Source organism: Eucalyptus grandis, chromosome 8, assembly GCF_016545825.1.
Source record: "Eucalyptus grandis isolate ANBG69807.140 chromosome 8, ASM1654582v1, whole genome shotgun sequence".
Taxonomy (NCBI): Eukaryota; Viridiplantae; Streptophyta; class Magnoliopsida; order Myrtales; family Myrtaceae; genus Eucalyptus; species Eucalyptus grandis.
In genome coordinates this window covers 8,966,529-8,987,719 of record NC_052619.1, presented here as the reverse complement: position 1 = coordinate 8,987,719, position 21,191 = coordinate 8,966,529, and the positions used below count along the sequence as shown (strand labels likewise).

Here is a 21,191-nt window from a genome sequence, read left to right as displayed (position 1 = left end):
TCCTACTCATCAACTATACATTTTGTTATGGTTCATTGGCACTAACATGATGTCTCACTGTACCACCTTATGTTATATAGAATTCATCTAATAGCTTCAAGCATAATTCCATATTGCTATCACTCCGAACATGTTTGATTGTCCTACAAATCTCTATTTAGATCAAAGGTCTCAATTATCCAATTCTAACAACAACATCAAACTTGTACCTTGACACAAGCACCCATGTCTTCCCTAATTGATCATCCGCAATTATTAGCATAAATCCACCACTCTTACCTGAAGGAAATTGCGACAACCTACGAATATTCAAGTAAATTAACTTTGTAATATGACAATCATTCGGAGTTGTTCTAAGTCACAACACTCGCGTACATTCAATTTCTCAACCACATAACCACATAGCATATTTCTTTTACTAGTAACCTTCAGTCTTCCCACACCAATGTATTCCACATGTATATGTCACAATTTTAGACTCTCAAACAGATGTGTCCAATGTCTAAGCAACAAAATTCTTTTCTATCTCCCCTTAAAGTTCATATAAGCCATTATGCTTGATTCCTCTTATTATTACCAAGGCACCTCGAATGACTTTTGGAACTCCATCTTCTAAACCATATTAACATGTAGCTGAACTTAGAGCATTCAAGGAAATCAAGTTCTTCTTCATCTTTGGATTGTGGCTCACTCTAAACAAGTACTAATTCTTTCTCTACCTACAAAAAACTAAGAACACGTTCACTAGATTCTTTTCTAGGGCTCTTTACTTCAAATCGCAAACCTCATCAATTCTTAACCTAGAGGAATTGCTAATAGTAGTAATAGCGGTGCTCCAATAATCAAGCTATGAGGATAATAAAATCAAAGCATGTACCTCATCCTTAAAGTCAATCTCGATTGAATTCAATTCACTAATGACCACACTAAATTTATTGATACGCTCAACTGACATGCCTTCACCCATCTTTAAGTGACATAGACCTTGCATCAAGTAGACATTATTGATCATAGAGGGCTTCTCATGCATGTTTGACACAACTTCATCAATCCTATAATAGTCGTCTCTTTCATGATATTAAATGTAATGTTACGAGAGAACATCAGTCCAACTCTTGTCTAATCAGTAACTCCTAATTAGCTTACTTTATTGACTCTAGTTTCTTCCTAGATAGGGGTAAGTGCAAATTTCTTAGGTATAGATAATGCTCAATCAGCATCTTCCAAGAGGCAAAATACTTCTTATCAAACTTTTTGGTTTGACTTTTCCTCCTTCTATCAAGTCTATAAATTTTCACTTTTCCTTCTTCTATTGTTATTGATTCACTTCAAGTTAGACAAGCGTGACTCTAATACCAATTATTGCAGAGAACAAATGATCAAACAATTAAATAAATAGAACAAAGAAATAAATTAAGCACCAAATTTACATGGTTCAATATGTACAATTTAAGTCCAAGGAAAGCAATACAAAATTATTCTGTAGATCAATATTACAGAGATTAAAATTACGCTCGAGTCACTTAAACAATCTGAGTATTTCCCAACTCTAATTACACCCAAAAACTAACACAATACTTAACATTCACAGTTCCTCATGAAATAATTTCCTAATCTCACAAAGGAATTCACAGATTTAATACACCATTTATCATCTTCAACACTTTCGGATGTCGAAAAGAAAAAAAAAAACAATATCAAATTGCTCTAGGGTGTAATTCATGAAGGAGCTGTCTTTTGAATACTCTTCACAAGGCACTTCTTATATACAGATAATAGTTGATTCAAATTAGCAAATCACTTTTAGGAATCCCACTTTAGCTAGGAAACTCACTTGAAATTTTAAAAAAAAAAAAAAATCTGTTTTGTGCTCAAACTTGAGACAAATCTTCAATGGAACAAAATACCATGATTTGCCTCATGTGAAAAATCCCAAAACTTTCCAAAATTACTCACGAGCCCCAATCCCTTAGCCATTTACAAAGCATTAATCTCCCCGAGACTCAACATCATTCGTGATTGGTGATCGTCAAATGAAATTTGGTGCTTAGTAACAAAAGTAAGAATAAAAATACATAATCTTGAAAATGGAGGATGCAAAGTAATATCATGATGAAAACTCATATGACCTTAGGAATTTTCCCATGAAATTAGAGTGTACTCAGATGCCTACGAAAATAGGAGTTTGCTTGTGATAATGAGCTCTAGGATGGCGCGTACATCCATCAATGCTCAAGATATCATCTCTCCAAAATATCATGCATCTTCTTGATTGACAAAGTCATTGAGGTGTACCCTATGAATTGGGGAATTATTTCAATCTAGGCGGGCTGAGTCAAAAAGGGAAAGAGAAAATCTACCAGCAACATTTATCTTCTTGTAATATACTAGCGAGATATGGTGGATATAATTATGAACATAAAAGAGTAAAAAGCGGGAACGTCGACGATGCATGTAAAAGAGGTTTGGGCCTTTCGTACACGGGGGAGTTAGAATCTTCAGAAGTTTTGACTGGTGTCTTACTTGAAAGTAGGGATGGAATTCCTCGTGTTGGAAAAACTAGTAGCGTTCACACATCTCCACCAAAGAAAGTAGGCGACCAGTCAAAATCAAAAGGCTTTTCTCTCTTTTAGTCTTTGTCTTTGGCCTTTTCCTTTTCACGTTGCAATGATGAATATGATCATCTCTTTATCACGAGAAAACATGGAGGGGGTTTCAGATTTGAGCTCGTTCCTGTCATGTCAAGATCGCCTTTCGCCGACCATGATGGAGCTATTGTAAAAACAGAATTGATTTATGTTTGATTATCAAGTGATTTATTGTTGTTTGTTCAAGTTAGAGACCATAAGTCTACTCTTGATGTGTGCAGGAGTATTATTTTATTTTCCTAGGAGACATTTCAAACCGATTCAATCAGATAAAGGAGTTGGGGTTGAAACGGTTTCCCAAAAAAATGAGTGGTTGTGACCTTGGAACCGAGAATCAAAGGGGCCATAGGCTAGTTATATGATTGCGAAATCGGCTATTGTACCAATTCTCCTAAGAACCATACTTGAAAAGATCGATCCAAATTAGTTGGGTTCGGTCTAGTTCCTAAGTTGAATCCGACTCAAGTGTGCCCATATGTACATTAAAATTTGCCTTGCCCTTGGAATTGGCCAAAATTTTGTGGTTCCCAAAAGCCACTTCATCCTTGGCTCATCTTTTTGTTTTTCTTTCATTTATTGATCGGGAGTTGATAAAAAACTGTTGTTTAGGAAACGTCAAAAAAATTAAATTTTTTTTTTTCAGCATCAACATATGGGTTGAAGCTAGCATAAACATCAAACGACGAGTGGGGCTCAGAAAAGATAGATGAACCAAAAATGAATACAAGAAAAATAGGAAACCAAAAGGACCACAATGGCATTTACCCTTTGGCGAGGACTCTCTCTCTCTCTCTCTCTCTCTCTCTCTCCCTCTCTCTCTCTCTCTAGACAATATTGTTTGGTTTGGTGGCAAGTGGATCTTGACCAGGAGACACCCAGAAAAATAATAATAAAAAAGAAACTAAATAAGCTCCCTTTAAATTTCCCAACAAATTTAACAAAAATAAAATAAATTATTCTAGCTTTCAAAAATTTAAGATTCACAAATTCACGATGACTCCAAATGTGATTTTTTGTAATGCTTCCGAAGATTTGAACATTCTTAAGTATCTAATATAAAATTAAACAAGAATCTCATTCCAAGCTCTAAAACTTAAAGAGACAAAAGCTGACAATTCAAAAGTAAATTGCATGCTTCCAACGACTTTCTTTTCGAGGCGAATTGGAGAAATTGATTTTGTTTTTCTCATAGGTATTATAGTTCATCTTATAAGGAACCAAGATGCGTGGGAGGTCATACGCGCAATCAGAATTGGTCGCCCTGTAACCTGTACGTTTTTCCATAAATGAGGGCCGATGGTCGGTGGGGGGATGCGCGACTCGCATGGCTGTCGAACGCGTTTTCTTGAATTTCGGCAACATGGACACCGACACGACAACAGGAAGAGATGTTTTCAGAGCGAGTTTCGATCCATTCGGTGTGCCACTGCCACCCAAGATTTTGCTGAATTCATGTGGACAGCGTAGCTACTATTTCCATACCATTTCTTTTTCGTAAATAAAGTCGTGGTCTATAGTTCTTTTTTCTTTTTGTACCATTTCCCTTTAACTTAATGTTAAGATGCGAACGTGAATCAGGTTAGAAAAGTCTTCTATTTAAGAATTTATATGGTCTGAAGTGGTTAATATGTTTTAGCTAGCTCATATTTTATTAGTTTAAATTTTTTTTAATGAAGGTTAAGTCCAATTTGATACGATGACGAGAAAGAATTTTGCATATTTTTAATAGGTTTTCTTTTTGTTTCATTCATTCAAATCTCAACACTATACCTGTTCATGACCGTTTAACTAATGAACTCGGCTATTACATGTTCATTGATCCACCTGAAAGTTGATCACAAGTACGAAGCCAGTCTACTGCATGCTTTCGGTACATGAGAGGTGGCATCCATCTCATCTGGAGTGTGCATCCAAGTTGGGCTCACATGCATTAGAAGTGAGTCTCAAACAACTTTTCACACAAAAACGCTCCGTATGTATATATTTTTGCTGTCAAATTTTGGAGGACATCATTATTTAGAAAGTCTTACATTTATTATATGATAGTCAATTTAATCATAAATGTTTCAATTTCATAAATTTAGTTCTAAATCATTTGATGATTCGTCAATGTAGCTCTTTGAGCCAATTTTAGCGAGAAATTACTAATGTGGATCCCGGTAGTCCTATATGGCAAGATGGGCAATGACGTGGATGATTTTTGCAATTCTTTTAAATTTCTTGATTTTTTTCTTTACTCATAATTTTCTTCCCTTTCTTTTTGCCCTTTTCTTTATTTCTATTTCCCTCCACTGATCACTGGGGCTTTGGCAATGGTCGGCGGAGGTCACTGGCCACAAGCGAGGGTTGAGATGCCCTCGTGGGTCACAAGTGAGGTTTTGTGGCCGACAATGGCATGGCAACCCTTGCCTGTGGCAAGCGACCTCCATCGAGCATCGTCGAGGCTTGGCAATCAGTGGTGGGAAATGGGAAAAAAAGTATAGGAAAATAAATGCAATATAATAATTCAAAAAAATTTAAAAATTGCAAAATCATCCACATCAATAATATCTAATCAAAATTAGTGAAAAGACTATTAGAAATTGTTAATTAGTTTAAGAACAAATTGGTCAAATTAAAAACTTTAAAACTGAATTGTCGTTGTACAATATATTTAAGTTTTTATGAATAATTTTCTCGATACCAATGCACAAGAAATATTTGGCGAGATTTTGACTTTGAATTGAGTGATCACTGTATTACTCGTATAAGTTTTGTTATATTGCTAAACGTTTATATATATATATATATATGGTCCGACTAAGCTTTTTAATTTTTGGTCGGAGTTATATTGCTAAACTTAAAACGTAATCTTTCGACTAAAAATGCAAGCTGTACAAAATTCTACGTTAGCTTGGGTTAACACTTTGAATTACTCTTACTCGAAAATCCCATTTGCTGACATCCAAAAAATGAACAATGGCCATTTGGGGTTTAGGGATATGATAACCTTCACTAGAGCCATGCTGGGGAAGCAAAGCTTGGAGGATAATACAAAAACCCACGGCTCTATGGGGTCAACTTATGAAGGGTCTATATCATCCCCAATGCGACTTCTACCATGCAGGAAAAGGCACTCGCCCATTCCGATAAAAAAAAAAAGGCACTCGCCCATCTCGAGGGTCGTAGAGCTTGATTATGGGGCGCCAAGCAATATGACCCTCGATTATGTGGGTTGTGGGTAATGGGGAGAGCATCGAGATAAGAGAGGTCGAACGACTCGAAAGGAGATTGATCAGGCGACCTGCTAGCCAAGGGGAGCCTAGTATGGCTCCCGATTTGATAGATAAGGAGGCGTTTAAATGGGAAGAGCAGATCTTACGGGCATTTTTTTAAAGAGACTACATAGGAAATTCTTGCTGTTCCTCTCGATTCTCAACTTACAGAGGATAAGTTGATGCAGTCAGACTCTGGGAATTTCACTGTGAAAAAGTGTGTACGACGAGAACAGACAGAAACAAGCGAAACCGGATGTTAACATGGCCTCCTCCGCTTTTCAAGTACCTTGTGCTCTTTGGACCAGAGTACGGCAAACCCCTGCAGTACCCAAAATTTAGGTTTTTCCTCTTGAGTATTTGTCAAAATGCTATTTTTTTTTTTCAAAATGCTATTTCTACCAAGGATAATTTATGCAAAAGGAGAACTGTACCTGATCCTATATGCAATTTGTGTAACCAGTAAACTGAGACGATTAGACATGTCTTTTTGCTATGTCCCTGGACCAAAAAAGTTTGGTTCTACCCATCCCCAAAAATCGACATCTCAAACACTGGGCTTTCAAAAGTAGAGGAATGGCTGGTCGAATACAACCATAACTCGGTTTCTTTTGAAGCAACTGCTCTCCTAGAAACCTAATCCATTTTCAACCGCGATATGAGGAGCGTTTGGAGTTGAAAGCATATCGATCTGACATATAATAGAGGTGTTCAGTGTAGATCAACCAAGATGTAACATAAGTGCTCTTATCAATGATGCTCGAGCCTAATAAGACTTTTTTTTTTTTTTTTTTTTTTTTTTTTTTATCTTAGTGTAGTCCAACTGTAAAGTGAATCAAGTAACGGATTGAGTTGTCAAAATGTCATTCATTTTAATTTAGACTAGTCAAACCGTAGTTAGGTCAAATAGAAAATGACCCAACCCAAATTGACTAGTTTAATCCATTTTGATTCATTTCCATATAATGTAAATTTAATGATCTATAACCTATCCAACTCATACCCAACACATATTCAACCCCATTGTCATTGATAACATACTTCAATATTTAATCAAAAATAGGAAAATTCATATTTAAACTAAGGTGAAAGCGAGGAGTGAGCGTGCGCGAGATTAAATGAAGATTAAAGAGATTCTTCAAAATGAATTCGACCTAAATAAGTCATGAATTTATTTAACATTCATATTATTATTGACTTTACCATTCTAATTATGAACCATTTACTGAATATACTAATCTCTATAACCCATTAAAGATGGGTTAGGAAATAGCTCTATGACCTATTTTCACAAGTCTATTCAAGTTGGACTACCCAAATCCTTGAAGCCCTTTGAACTCTTAATTTTTCGGTTGAACTTGAACTCTAATCTGTTCTGAAGCTTTTCTAATGTATGATCAAACTTGAGATTTATGAATGAAAATAATATGTATTAAAACAACAACAACAACATAAAGGAAAAAAAAACTAATCCCTCTATTTAAGGCTCCGTTCGTTTCGCGGAAAATAATTTCCGGGAAAATGTTTTCCGGATTTTCCGGCATTCGTTTCCTGAAAATAAATTCATTGGAGAAAATGTTTTCCTATTAAAGGAAAAAAGTCTTCTAAAATGGGGGAAAATGTTTTCCACTTTTGAAAAATGGAAAACATTTTACTCACTTGATTTCTTTTATCTCATATCTCTACAAATCCTCATTTCCTCCTCTCCTTTCTTTTTCTTCTTTTTTTTTTTTTTAATTCGAATTATTTTTAATTTCCTTTTTATTCTCTTTTATTCTTTTTCTTTTTCTTTGTTTCCCATATTCTTCTTTCTTAGCTAGTCGCCAAACCAAGTGAACCTCAAGCTCATCAATCTCAAACTCACGCTCGTCAATCTAGCGAGCCTCGAGCTTAATGCTCATGCTTGCCAATCTGGCGAGCAGAAAATATTTTCCTTACTGAATATCGAAAAATATTTTTTGAAACATTTTTAGGTTTTAGCCGAACACCAGAAAATATTATCATTTTCCTGAAAAATGACTTCCGGGAAAATAGTTTCTGAAAATGGTCAATTTTCCGCGAAACGAACGGATCCTAAGATATCTGTATTTGGTATTATTTGGTATTCAAATCGTGTCACGAGAACAAGCCCAACTAACCTCTTTCCTTGACTTACTCAAAATGACTACGACCCTTGATTACGCGGGTTCCACACGCGGGAACCACGCGATCAGCCGTCGACGCACACGCGATCAGACTGCCACGACGACCTCTGTCCATGGAGAGTGGGGGTCGGACGGTTGAATGAGTCAACGGTCTTCGTTCGTGGCTTCGGTCGTGTTCAACGATAAAGATCGGAACTTCCGAAAGGGCAAGTAATAATTACAGACGGTCTGCGATGAAGTGAAGACTGGGAACGAGAGAAGACGGACCAGAAGAGTCCAAGGTTGTCTTCATTAAGGTTCGTGCTCTTCTAGAAAGTTGAAGCGACCAGGCTCCGGAAGGTCTTGAAGAGCCAACCACCCGTAGAAACCGGACGCGAGAGAGATTTAAGCAACTGATGAATTCGGGTAGCTCGTATACAGCTACGTGACGCATTGGGCCGGAGGAGGTCCGGCGGCTACTCCGACGTGGGCCGGAGCTGTTAGATTGTTCCGGGATTGTCCTTCGGCACAACCTTGTTTATATAACAAGTCTTAATACATTACCGCATGATTTATCAGCAAACCAATTGATTCTCGTATAGGACTCAAAAGCAGCAATGAACAATTTGCACTACAAAGCGCCAAAAGCTATCGATACCGTCAAAAGGTGACACTAAGCAAGAATCTACTATTATTTACTACTAATACTGCTAGCGGTTAAGAGCAACGCCGTGCGCCTAAATTCCAAATTTAGACGCAATACACTGCCATCTCACACCGTCAGTGCCTCTTGCAAATTCTACTCTACGGCCGGACCTCTCCGGGGCGGAATATCCGGCGGTATCACTGGTGGAGGCACATAGTCCGGCGGCTTTGTTGGCGGTCGATGGATTCCCGCGTCCTCGTTTGGTCGAGGCGGTGGCACTTCAGGCTCCGGCGGAGGCTCATGGGGAGTTGGTGGCGACGGTACCGGAGCGATTGGAACATCCGGCATCGAAGGGAACCGAGACGGAGCTTTGCCGGGGGAGTCCGGCGGGTCGGACGGGTCGTGGAGCAGCAACCCAATTGATCTCGTGGCAATTAGTTTCCTCGAGGCAATTAGTTTTCTGAGTGAGTCGGATGATGTTGGTGCTGAGGGAGGAGGCATCTTTTTCATGGCGCGGCCGGCGAGCAATTTTGTGGGCGGCGGAACGGTGGTGATTCCGGGAAGGACTAAAGTAGGAAACCGAGCAGGCGGTGGGGAGACACTTGTTCGTTTGCATTCACGCCACGTCATATAATGCCTTATGACACATCACTCGATACGCTACGTCATCTATGACGTGTCACCGCTAATGGAGAAAGTGTCATTGCCCTGCCCCCAATGATGACGTGGCTTATATTCGTTTTAGGGAGAAGCTCCTAAATTTCTAGGTTTCCCACAAAAAGACTTTAACACATTGAACACATGCACTTTTGGCCCCAAATACTATTTAAGGTTCTGGATATCCAATCAATCTAGATGCAGTCAGAATTGATTGAGCGATACTCCTTTGATTTCAAACTCAATTATTGCGTTGAATTGACCCAAGTTACAAATTAGGGATAATCTACGAATGAAACGTGCGATGAATCAATGGTTAAAGGCCAGCAATATTTAATGTGACACTTCATATTCATTTGTGCTAAATTTGAACATAAAAGACCAGCTATTGGTACCTCCATTTTTGGCCAAACAGCACCATGCAATCAAAATTGATTGAAAGTTTGACTAACAAATTTAACCAAAGATATGATATGTAAAAAATAGATGACAAAATATCATAAATGTGGGTAATGTTTTTGTTTTCTTTGGTAAGGGAATAAATGTGGGTAATGTTTATATCAAGAGTTTCCACAAACCCAATAATCAGATCTCAAGCTATCAATACTTTATAAGAAACTTCTATATCACGACTGATTGATAATTAAAGTGAAGAAAAGAGAATGATATGAGTGTAATTGGACTTATTAATAGAAATCTGTATGGTTCGAATGCTTGAAAAAGCCAGAAAAGCTGCGAAATCTATAAATTCGTATTCACTTTTGGTCTTCATTATCAAACTCAGCCCAACTACTTGGTTGGATGTGATCTTTGTCACAAGCCAAAGCAAGACACCATTACCTCAACATAACGTTATCCAACATCCTCACCATCATCTTTATTGTCAAGGCAAGGAAAGAAAACATCTACAGCCGAGGCATTTCCAGTTGAAAGCATACTTGCATATGTGTAATCAGCATGCGTTGATGCAGAGCAATCACTAAAAAACCCTCTGCGATCATCAACAGTTGACAGATTCCACTTATCAGCCAAGAAACATGGTCAAGTAATGCTCACTCAACGAGTACGTAATCTCTAGTTGGATCAGCTCTATTGCCGATTGGTGGGCAAGCCACGCCAAAGCGAGAGGGGAGAAGCCTTTTTCCATAAACGAAGAAATCCTGGAGTGGTTCCTGGACCTGTTTTTGAAACAGAGACACGTTCATTGCTCTTCACAAGACAAACATTATTGACGTTAGTCAGTGTCATTTGAGAATCTAATTGGGGCACCAATCCAATTACAAAAGATTGCTCTTAGGGTGCGCGCCTGAGCGTCATGTCAGAATTCATCCTTCCTCCTTCACAGCAACAATTTCCGGGCTCCTGCTATCAGTTACTCCATGTTTTCTAATCCTCATTGATCAGGAGTTCTATAAAGAAGTTACCTGTCAATCCCATGGAATTACTAGTGTTGTCTTATCTTATGGACATGCTTTCCATTAACAAGACCGATGTTATCGCTCCATTATATCACTCTCAGTATAAACCTCCATTTCTTCGAGGATTCCTGCATTGGGAACTAATTCCTGCAATTGGTGGACTACATAGCATCCTTTCTTTGTGAAAGCTTCTTTGATTCTTCAATCATCTTCTCTGTTTCCTGCTTTGAGGGTGCTTGGCCTCTTCAGGGACAATGTTCGAAAAGTTCAATGAAGGCTGGCGATCGGCAATTGGGATCATCCTTATTGTCAAGATCAAGCTTAATCTCGCCAAAACTGTAGAGTATGAAAAGGGCAGTGGAGTGTTGGTCCTTCCCTTTTTATATTGTCATCACCTCACTATAAGATCGATGAATGGATGATCTGCCCTGAAGCCGATGAAGAGAGCACGAGCAGAGTACAAACTGACGAAGGCACTTGCTTTCAAAATGGAATTCAGCCTCGGAATACTCTCAGACTCCCAGCTGCCACCCTTAGCAAAGCCAAACAGTGGTGTAAATCTTTCTTCTGCAGTTGCCCTAAAGATACTTCCTCACATGAACATCCTAGCACCAGCGTGTTATATACAATTTTGAGAGAGGGAAGCTTCAAGATTGATCAAACTACCATCTAAATAGAGATTTAGTCCGGCTTCGCATGATTGGTGGTTCCCGTTTTGTTGACTCTGCTCTTGGAACAATTCTGGAGCGAGGAATCAGCGGCAATGTGGAAGACGCGGGCCGTTGGCTGAAGTCATTTGGATCAAACACGTACTAGGAGCTACCCAATAGGAGCTTTTTTCGTTTTATATGGGAACTTGTAAGACGAAACCTTATTTTTTCTTCTGAAAGTGTGCCAATTTCCATTGGTTTTGGTAATGGCATAAAAAGACATGGAGTTACAGAAGGATGGCACGAAGCTGTAAGCATATCTTTTGTTCTACCTCCTGTAATCATGGTCTCTGCGGGGTATAATATCTGGTCATGCAAGCAGTATGACTATGATTGGTTTCATATAGAAAATGACGTAAGAGTCAATGTCCTTTGGTTTGTCAATTTAAAATATCGTTGTGGGAGATATCATCTGTCTGAATACAGGACAATGTTCCAGCAGACGGACTGTTCCTAGAAGGGCACCCTTTCTTGCTCTCTGGCACAAAAGTCGGTGACAAGTTTTGGCCAGGATGCTAGTAACATCTGTCGGTGTGACCTCAAAATGGGGAGCACTGACAAGCTCATGTAGTCATCACAGAAGTGAGGAAACGCCTCTACAGGCTCAATTGAGCAGGCTCATCTCTTCACTAGGAAAAGTCGGCATGGCAGCTGTTCAGGTAATTTTTCCCAGTTCATCGATACATTACTTCACAGGAAGTAGACAAGGTGAGAATGGCAACGCAGTCCTTACCCACAGCGATATAACTTCTGGTAGTGTCTTACATTTGTTGGTCAGGAGGCTCGCCACAGCAATGGCAAAGCTACGGTTGCTAGTGCCACTTAAGGCCTGCTGGAATCTCTCTTTTTCATTCAGCCGGAATCTCTCTTGTTCATTCTCGCTTATGAGCTGAAGAGAATGATGCTTGCAACGGGGATGCAGAGAAATCTATCCTCCGGCAGATCATGAGCTCGGTCACCACCAGTTGCAGGGACAGAGCAGGCATACTGATGCTGGACATTACGAAGATAATGTAGTTTCGGCTTAGCCAATTTTACTCGGCAGACACTAATTGCTCTGCCCATCCGCACGTACTCAATCTGATTCAGGGAGGAGCTGCTTCGGACACAACAGGAAGCATTTGCATGTTGTCTTCGAAATTTGAGCTCGAGCTTTCATGTAGCCCAACGGAGAGCAATTCTTTCTTCGGCCGTCGGAATCTTGCACATAGTCATTGAGGCAATAAAGAATAGTTATACCGTCCTTGCCGATAAAGCCTTCACTTCGAACGGGCAACTCGGCAAGCGAACCAGCTAAAAACAACGTACATGGCACAGTTCACGTACATTTAAAGGGAGATGCTGAATTTACACCGTGAATGTGCTCCAAGTACTATGATCTTTCTGGCCCTTCGGTGAATCTGGATGATCAATAAAGGATGATCTTCCGGCAAATTATTCGTGTGGGTATATAGATAGTAGTTTTGAAAAATTAGCGGCCATGTATATACAGAGAACACGATTTGTTCATCCGCTTAAAAATGATAAAAAAGGCTGATTTTCACACAAACTAAACTCGTTATTTCTTGAAAACAGGACCGCCAGTAATGTCGGAATCAAAAGGAACTATATAGGCAAAAATTATAGTAAATTAAGATACATACAGACCATACATCTTTACAGCTATGGATAGCTAATGGCAAACGTAACCTCATATTGGAATGTGAGTTTCATTCAGCAAATTTTCTCCATGACAAGTATTTGATGAAACAGATTTGTCATTTCAAGGTACAGAAGGCAAATAAAGAAAGGATCAATCTACAAATTTGTTTGGTTACAGAGGAGACCCATCCAACTACAGCAAATACACAAGAAAACTGGAGATTTCTCTTTGTTTTTCAACTAGCCACCTTACCGGTGACCCTCTGAGCAATCCATCCAAGACCGTCGAAAAGCCCATCACCTGTGAGGGCAGAACAAGCTTGAATGTGCCAATCATGGTTCTTGATGCTGTGAAGAGAGAGTGCATCCGTTATTTCTGCCGGGGTCATGGCATCTTTCAGGTCTTGCTTGTTTGCAAACACCAACACCACGGTCTGCTGAAGTTCCTCACTTGCTAGCAACCTGAATAGTTCATCCTTCATAATGGAAATCCGTGCTCTGTCAGTGCTGTCTATCACTACAATAACAGCATTAGTTCCCCGATAATATGTGGCCCATGATGTCCTTAATCTTTCTTGTCCACCAAGATCCCAGACCTGATAACAAGCATAACCACAAGGATAGCAAGATCAGTTCATTGACGGACCAAATTTGTTAAACCGACGCTTTTCTACTAATTCAAGAACATTGGCCACCATAAGATCTTCTTAGTACATGAACTGTCTAGTAACTTCCATGTCCAGCTAAATCTGACAGATGCGCCATGAGACCAAAATCACTTGCATATATGTTAGAACGTTAGAGTATCTATTGATTGTCAACCTTCCTTTATACTCATGACTCATCTACCCTCCAACATATTTCTCACTAACAAACTGAGACATATTCCTGTGCCATTTTGTTTGAAAAATCTTAATGACTAATCCATGAATTATTTCTTCATAATCAGACTAGTTTTGATTAGTGAAAACACAAGATGACAGAGAAACAAATATATAAGAGCATGGCATGATTGACTCTCGTGTGAAATTGTTGGCTTGAACTGGCTCTACCAAGGATGCTAAAGTAATATAATAAAAACATACAGAGGACTATCTGAAATTGCTGAGACAATATATTGAGGGACAAAAACAGATTATCACAATCCAAAGTATCCAAGTACGCAACTTAAAAATGATGCATCGAAACAGAAATGCAGCATACAACACAATGAAGGCAGCATGTGCTGCGAGTACCTAAGATGAACAATCATCAGAGTTTGACAACAAACTAACACGGGAAATTCAAAACCATCTTATTAGATAGAACATCAATTTGCAAATGAAGTCATATGTCAGCAACAAAACCCTATTGCCAGAGCTTACATTCTTTTGACCATATGGTAGAACTCTTTTAATAAAGAACCTTAAGCAAAAGAGTTGTCCAGGAGGCAAGACAAGCTATGATAGTCTGCAATTACTAACACAACATCCAAATCTCTAACAAGAAAAGGCAAGAGAAGTCCTTGTTAGCTTGAAATCTTTAATTTAAGTAATTCAAGCAATGATCAACAAAAAAATCCACACTCCACGGCCCATTAAAGGAAGCCATCACCACATATAAACACATACATCCATATTGAGAGGGTCAAGATCAGAACTGAAATCACCAAGTTCAACCACCCAATTAGCTAAACTAGGCAAAGTTGATCACAACTCCAACAAAAGTAGACTCCCCTTCTCACAGCAACCGATCGAAATGGCAGCCCATAAGCTTAAATCATCTAAATCATAGGGAACTCTGAATCCCAATCCCTAAGCACTGATGGCAGCACCATCCAAGATCGCATTTTCCCACCACTAATCACCAGAACTCGCACACAACAACAAACGCACGAAAAGGATTCGTTATTACCACACCTCGAATCGGATATTCTTGTAAACCACCTCCTCGACGTTGCTCCCGACGGTCGGGTGCGTGGTGACCACCTCCCCGAGGTGCAACTTGTAAAGGGTGGTCGTCTTCCCGGCGTTGTCCAACCCCACGACCACAATCTTGTACTCCTTCGCCGGGAACATCATGAACCAGAACCTCGATATGAACGCCCCCATCCCCCCTCGCCCACAAAGCACCTACAACCTTCCAAACCCAAGAATCAGAAATTCACTCGAATCGCGAAGGGATTCAAAAGGCCCAGCCATCGAATTTCGATCAGCTGGCGCCAACAAGAAGGGAAGCAAGAAATCGACAAGACGAGGAGGCAGAATCCATGAAACCGAACCTGAGATGGGGAAGAATTAGGTCAGGAAGGCGGTCGTTTCGTCGGGTAGAGGAGGGAAAAAATCGCTTCTTTAGGGAGGTAATCGGCAATTGATCCGTGGAATTTTTAGCTAAGTTTTAGTTTTGGATCGCGATCGGTCTGCTTTTGTTCTGGCAAAAAGGGCAAAAGGAAGGAGAGGGGAGAGAGGAAGGAGAGGGTTTGAGACCGTCGTAAGTTTTGACGATGCGGAGGCGGTGATGATGACTTGGAGATCGGCGGAGGCGTGACGGGGAGTTGACTGGGCCCCACCCCCTGCGCGTGGAGATGACGTGGCGTGCCACGTTGGCTTGTGCAAGTATTTCATGAGCCATCCAGTTTATGTTTGAGCCCAAGACTTTGTATAATATCTGAAATATCTTACCGCAATTAGTCGGATGGATTCATTGGTCCAATGAAATATGAAAATAGTTAGAATTAAATATTAATAATATAATAAGTTTAGGATTTTTTTTTTTGTTACTTAACATAATCTCATTAGTTCATTAAAGTCCGTGAAAAATCTGTTCACCCACCGAGCCAGGCGGGAGAAGCCTGGATCCGCTTCCGGATCTTAGGAGGCATATCCTCGTCAATAGTTTCCAATTTAAGGTTCGCCCAAAATAAACAGAAAAAGGAAACCTAGAAAGTATCAAAAAAAAAAAAAAAAAAAAAAAAGGAAAGGAAAAGCGAAAAATCTCACGCAAGTCCTAAAGTCTCGAAAAGAAAAAGCGGGGGTTGATCCAACCGCGCCCATCGTTCGGGGCCCCACGCTCCCCCTAGCTCAGTCAGTCCAATAGCCACGCGCCGCGTGGCTTAAGCCCCCCCCTTCCCCCGGGGCGCATCCTGCCGCACGTTCGTCATTGCTCTTTCCGCTCCCTTCGTCGCGGGGGTCGTTTTGGAGCGAAACGGCGCGCCCTTCGAACGCACGCTTTTCCTTCCAAAACGACACTCGCAAAGCTCCAAAACGGCCGAGAAAGCGCTTCTCCGTTCTCTCTCCCCTCTTCGGAAACTCCGCCACTGTCCCCAAAAACCCATTAAAAGCTCCGCCTTTGGCTCCCGTCGTCTCCACTCTCCTCCTCCTCCTCCGCGGCAATCACCACCGCCGCCCTCGCCTCCGCCGGAGATCGAGCCATGTCGGCGCAGTCCCTCCACTTGTTCACCGGCTCGCCGAGCGTGGCTTTCCTGAGCAAATCCAACCACCACCCCAGGCCTTCCTTCCCCGCCACACTCCGCCCCTTGCCCTCCGCCGCCGCCGCCGCCGCCTTCTCCGGCCTCTCCATCAGAGCCTCCGCGTCCGACGGAAACCCGCAGTCCCCGTCGGCCCCGCGCGTCCTGGTGTCGGACAATGGGGCCGGGGCCGTGATTTCGCGGCCCGCGTCCGCCGGCGACGCGGCGGCCATCGAGGTGGACGCGGTGACGGAGGCCGAGCTGAAGGAGAACGGGTTCCGGAGCACGCGGCGCACGAAGCTCGTGTGCACCATCGGCCCCGCCACGTGCGGGTCGGAGCAGCTGGAGGCGCTCGCGGTGGGCGGGATGAACGTGGCGCGGATCAACATGTGCCACGGCACGCGGGAGTGGCACCGCCGCGTCATCGAGCTGGTCCGGCGGCTCAACGAGGAGAAGGGCTACGCCGTCGCCATAATGATGGACACGGAAGGGAGCGAGATCCACATGGGCGATCTCGGCGGGGCTGCTTCTGCGAAAGCCGAGGTTCGTTTGTTCTTTCGTTCCGACCGAATTCGCATTCGCGGAAGATTGTGATACCTCCGGTTCCAGAAGAAAAAAGGAAGGGACTTGATGAAAACTACGTTTCTATTTTTGTTAATTTTCATTGTTCTCCGTATAGTGCAACTCAATTGCAGAAAAATTTGTGAGGAATATTAAATTGCATGATGCAAAGGCCTTTACCAATGTGTCTAAGTGAACTGGAACTGGTTATTATAGCTCATGCTTGATTTATCATTCAATCATGGAAATAGATAACATTTCTCCAATTAAATGCTGAGTCAAGGGCAAGACAGGAGCTACGCCGTCCTCTATCGTAATTTACACCCAATTTGTGCGCATCGTACTTGAAATTGCATTGGTGCTGATTCAATGCTAGGGATTTTTTTGTTCTTTTTTATTTAATAGGATTTAGTACAGACTGACTAGGAAACTGAGTTTTGCTTATGTGTGCTTTTGTGCTTATCTTGGGTGCGTGCTTTGTAGGAACGATGTGAATGTTTTTGCTTTCTTATGTTAGGTTCTGTTGTTCTTTCAATGGCAACTGCTTGTATTTGTGGAATGAAATTTTATGGCGAATGGTGGTCTCTTTTTTGATTGATAGTTCTTATCTTTTTCCTTGGGCAAGCTGCTTATCCTGTGTACAGGGCTTTTTGGGGGTAATGAAGATCGCTTTATTGAAATAGAACCAAGTTAAATACTCACATAGAAAGTATACATTACGAAGTAGTAGAGGAAGTATATGGAAAAAACAGGACAACTGAGATAAATATCAAAAGGAAAAAGCCAAACTAGAAAGCAGTCTAACCAATAACATGGCCAAGAGCAGTTATCTTCTGATATATTAATCCAAACTAATCCAAACTGTGGCACTACTGTGTTTTCCATGCCCTTCAAGCTGGTCAAAATTGCATCTTTTATGTAGTGGAGCACAATTAGACCTTTTACAGTGGCTAGTGCAAGAGGTTCTGCCTGGATGTAAGTGATTGCTCATATACCTAGAGGAAAGAATTAAACTTGAAATGTGATCCCATGAGATAACAGTTGGATTGAAATAGTTCTGCAGAGAACCATTATAATATTTTCCTGTTGCAGTTTTTGTGGCAGATGGCATTGCTTGTAAAGAAAATTTTCTTTAACTGATTGTGCTTTTGTCAGGATGGTGAAATATGGACTTTTAGCGTGAGGGCTTTTGATTCCACTCTCCCTGAACGAACCATCATTGTGAATTATGATGGTTTTGCTGAAGGTAATGACTTATAAAAAATCTCATTAATTAAAGAAACAGTAGTTACTTCTATGAGATCGTGCACTGCTTACTGTATTTTTGTTTTGTCAATCTGCTGAAATTCACAGATGTGAAGGTTGGGGATGAACTCCTTGTGGATGGTGGAATGGTGAGGTTTGAAGTGATTGAGAAAATTGGTCCAGATGTTAAATGCCAATGTACTGATCCCGGACTTTTGCTTCCGCGTGCTAATTTGACTTTCTGGAGAAATGGTAGTCTAGTTCGGGAACGTAATGCAATGCTTCCGACAATTTCTTCAAAGGTTTACCTCTGTCTTTATGTATTTGTTACATGCTGACTTATAATGTTGAAAACTGAAAAAGAATAAGTTACCATCCAACTATTTATGCCAAACAAAATGTTGATCCTTTTTATTTTTATTTTTATGAACCTATGTTGAACTTGTGTTTAGGACTGGCTGGACATTGATTTTGGGATCGCCGAGGGTGTTGATTTTATTGCAATATCATTTGTCAAGTCTGCTGATGTTATAACTCATCTTAAGAGTTACATTGCTGCTCGCTCTCGTGATGCGTAAGAACTTGTACCTTGCCACTCATTTATAGTGTATTAGTTTTATGTAATTTGTATTGTGAAGGGCCAATTGTGTGTCTTGTTCACTCAAATATGCAGGGACATTTCAGTCATTGCAAAGATAGAGAGTATTGACTCATTGAAGAACTTAGAAGAGATCATTCTAGCATCAGATGGAGCTATGGTTGCCAGAGGTGATTTGGGTGCTCAGATACCACTTGAGCAGGTCCCGTCAGCTCAACAAAAAATTGTTCAGGTCTGCAGGCAGCTTAATAGACCAGTTATTGTTGCTTCTCAATTGCTTGAATCTATGATCGAGTACCCTACACCAACTAGAGCCGAAGTTGCCGATGTTTCAGAAGCAGTTAGACAGAGAGCCGATGCTCTGATGCTCTCTGGTGAGTCAGCCATGGGTCAGTACCCAGAGAAGGCATTGACAGTCTTGAGGAGTGTAAGTGTGAGAATAGAGAAGTGGTGGAGGGAAGAGAAACGCCATGAAGCTATGGAACTTCCACATATAGGATCTTCATTTGCAGACAACATTTCGGAAGAGATATGCATTTCTGCTGCCAAGATGGGTGAGTAATTGTGGCTTAGCTCTTCTTTACAATTACTTTCAAAGCTTGGCAAATGAGGGCATACATTCTAGAAAAAAAAACGAAGGCTGTAGGACTTGACTCCAAAGAGACATCCATGACAGCAGACTTTTGGCAGATGTCGTGTTTATGGCATATAATTATTCTTGGTGTCTTAAATCAATATCAAATGTCATTGCTGTTCTCCATTGAAAGATAGGACATTCATAACTCTGCCTTGCTTCTGATTGCTGAAATTCCCATGAAGCTTAAGTGAAAACTCTGCCCAAATATAACTTGGAGGGGATAACTGTTCTATGTCGTCAGATGTTGCTCTAATTTGTTGCATTACTCTTTTGGCATTCTGTGATACTTCATGTTGTCACAAATTCTGTTGTGCCATTATCTGTTTTGTTCTGGGACATAGTTGACAATTGTAGTGTTGTGACCCTTGAAACTATACCTATGTCTTTTCTGCAGTTGCAAAGAGACGCTTTTCTGGTTCTTCATGTCTAATATATTTTATTATTTGATGTGCAGCTAACAATTTGGGGGTGGATGCACTTTTTGTCTACACAAAATCCGGTCACATGGCATCTCTCCTCTCGCGATGCCGACCTGACTGCCCAATTTTTGCTTTCACAACTACAACATCAGTGAGGAGGCGTCTGAACCTTCAGTGGGGCCTGATACCGTTCAGATTAAGCTTCTCTGATGACATGGAAAGCAACCTCAATAAGACATTCTCTCTTCTCAAGGCCAGAGGGATGATCAAATCGGGTGATCTTGTCATTGCTGTTTCCGACATGTTGCAGTCTATTCAAGTCATGAACGTACCCTGAGGAGTACTCATTTTCCATGTGAGTAAATTGTGTTAAGTGGCAATTCTGGATTATGATGATCATCAGAGTTTCAACAACGGGGTTGCGGTCAAGAAGTTCCTTTTTCAGATTTTGGATCATCCTGCTTCAGATTGGTATGCATTTGAGCCTGCGGCTGGTTCTGCAATCTCCTGCTTGGCTTTGAGCTGCTGACAATGCTCAACAGAGATCGTGATAAGGTATCTGTCCTGATTGCAAAGTTTGCGCACGAAGTTGGAGCTATTGTTTCCATTTTTTTCCCTGGTTTGATAATACCGGACAATGTAACTCTTTTTTGCTTGATTATTGAATACTGTACCGAGGGATCCTAAACTAAGCATTGCTATCTGCGATAAATGAACCTATTATGGCGATACGGTTGTAGACTTGTAGATGCAATACGAGGTTTCGAGAGCATGGAAGAGAATGTTGCGTCAGTGGTGGGTTTGAATCTTTTATGTGAACCATAGCTGAGAAGAGAACTCGAGGAAGATCCGAACGTCCTTCGGACCAGACTAGACTCTAATGCTAGGAAGTAGGAACACGCTGAGAAATCTCTGTAGCTGAGGCTGCAAGTGTTTGAAACGGAGTCCGATCATCCCTTTTCTCTTCGTGCTTGCATTCCACTATGTGATATAGGAAAGGTTATCGAGCAAACTACTGTCACCATATTTAAATCACCAGGTTAGGGTCTCTTATGACACATAAAGTCTTCAGCTGATGCAGATGGCCTGTAGGCAGATATTAGTGGTTACTTAACTAACTTGCACGGTTGAACTGAACTTGGAGCTTCACCTTAAGCACACGAGCTCGCAAAATCTTCTAGCTAAGACA

At 40.9% G+C, this 21,191-nt stretch overlaps 2 protein-coding genes across 3 annotated transcripts; one reads left to right on the top strand and one right to left on the bottom strand.

The window, feature by feature from the left end:
• Nucleotides 1-13,129: 13,129 nt before the first annotated feature.
• LOC104456340 (ADP-ribosylation factor-like protein 5) lies at nucleotides 13,130-15,584 on the bottom strand. 2 transcript variants are annotated; one of them, XM_010071112.3, is made up of 3 exons: nucleotides 15,358-15,584; nucleotides 14,996-15,215; nucleotides 13,130-13,693 (listed from the first exon to the last, which is right to left on the bottom strand). In XM_010071112.3, exons 2-3 carry the CDS (start codon nucleotides 15,185-15,187, stop codon nucleotides 13,334-13,336), a joined length of 552 nt encoding a protein of 183 aa, XP_010069414.1. In that variant the 5' UTR covers nucleotides 15,188-15,215; nucleotides 15,358-15,584; the 3' UTR covers nucleotides 13,130-13,333. The 2 variants fall into 2 exon arrangements, with proteins under 2 accessions (XP_010069414.1, XP_010069413.1); XM_010071111.3 differs by having other exon boundaries at nucleotides 14,996-15,208; nucleotides 15,358-15,583.
• Nucleotides 15,585-16,359: 775 nt separating this feature from the next.
• Nucleotides 16,360-20,733, top strand: LOC104456339 (pyruvate kinase isozyme A, chloroplastic). The gene is made up of 6 exons (XM_010071110.3): nucleotides 16,360-17,085; nucleotides 18,259-18,349; nucleotides 18,457-18,650; nucleotides 18,801-18,922; nucleotides 19,022-19,500; nucleotides 20,038-20,733. Exons 1-6 carry the CDS (start codon nucleotides 16,507-16,509, stop codon nucleotides 20,337-20,339), a joined length of 1,767 nt encoding a protein of 588 aa, XP_010069412.1. The 5' UTR covers nucleotides 16,360-16,506; the 3' UTR covers nucleotides 20,340-20,733.
• The last annotated feature ends 458 nt before the right edge of the window (nucleotides 20,734-21,191 follow it).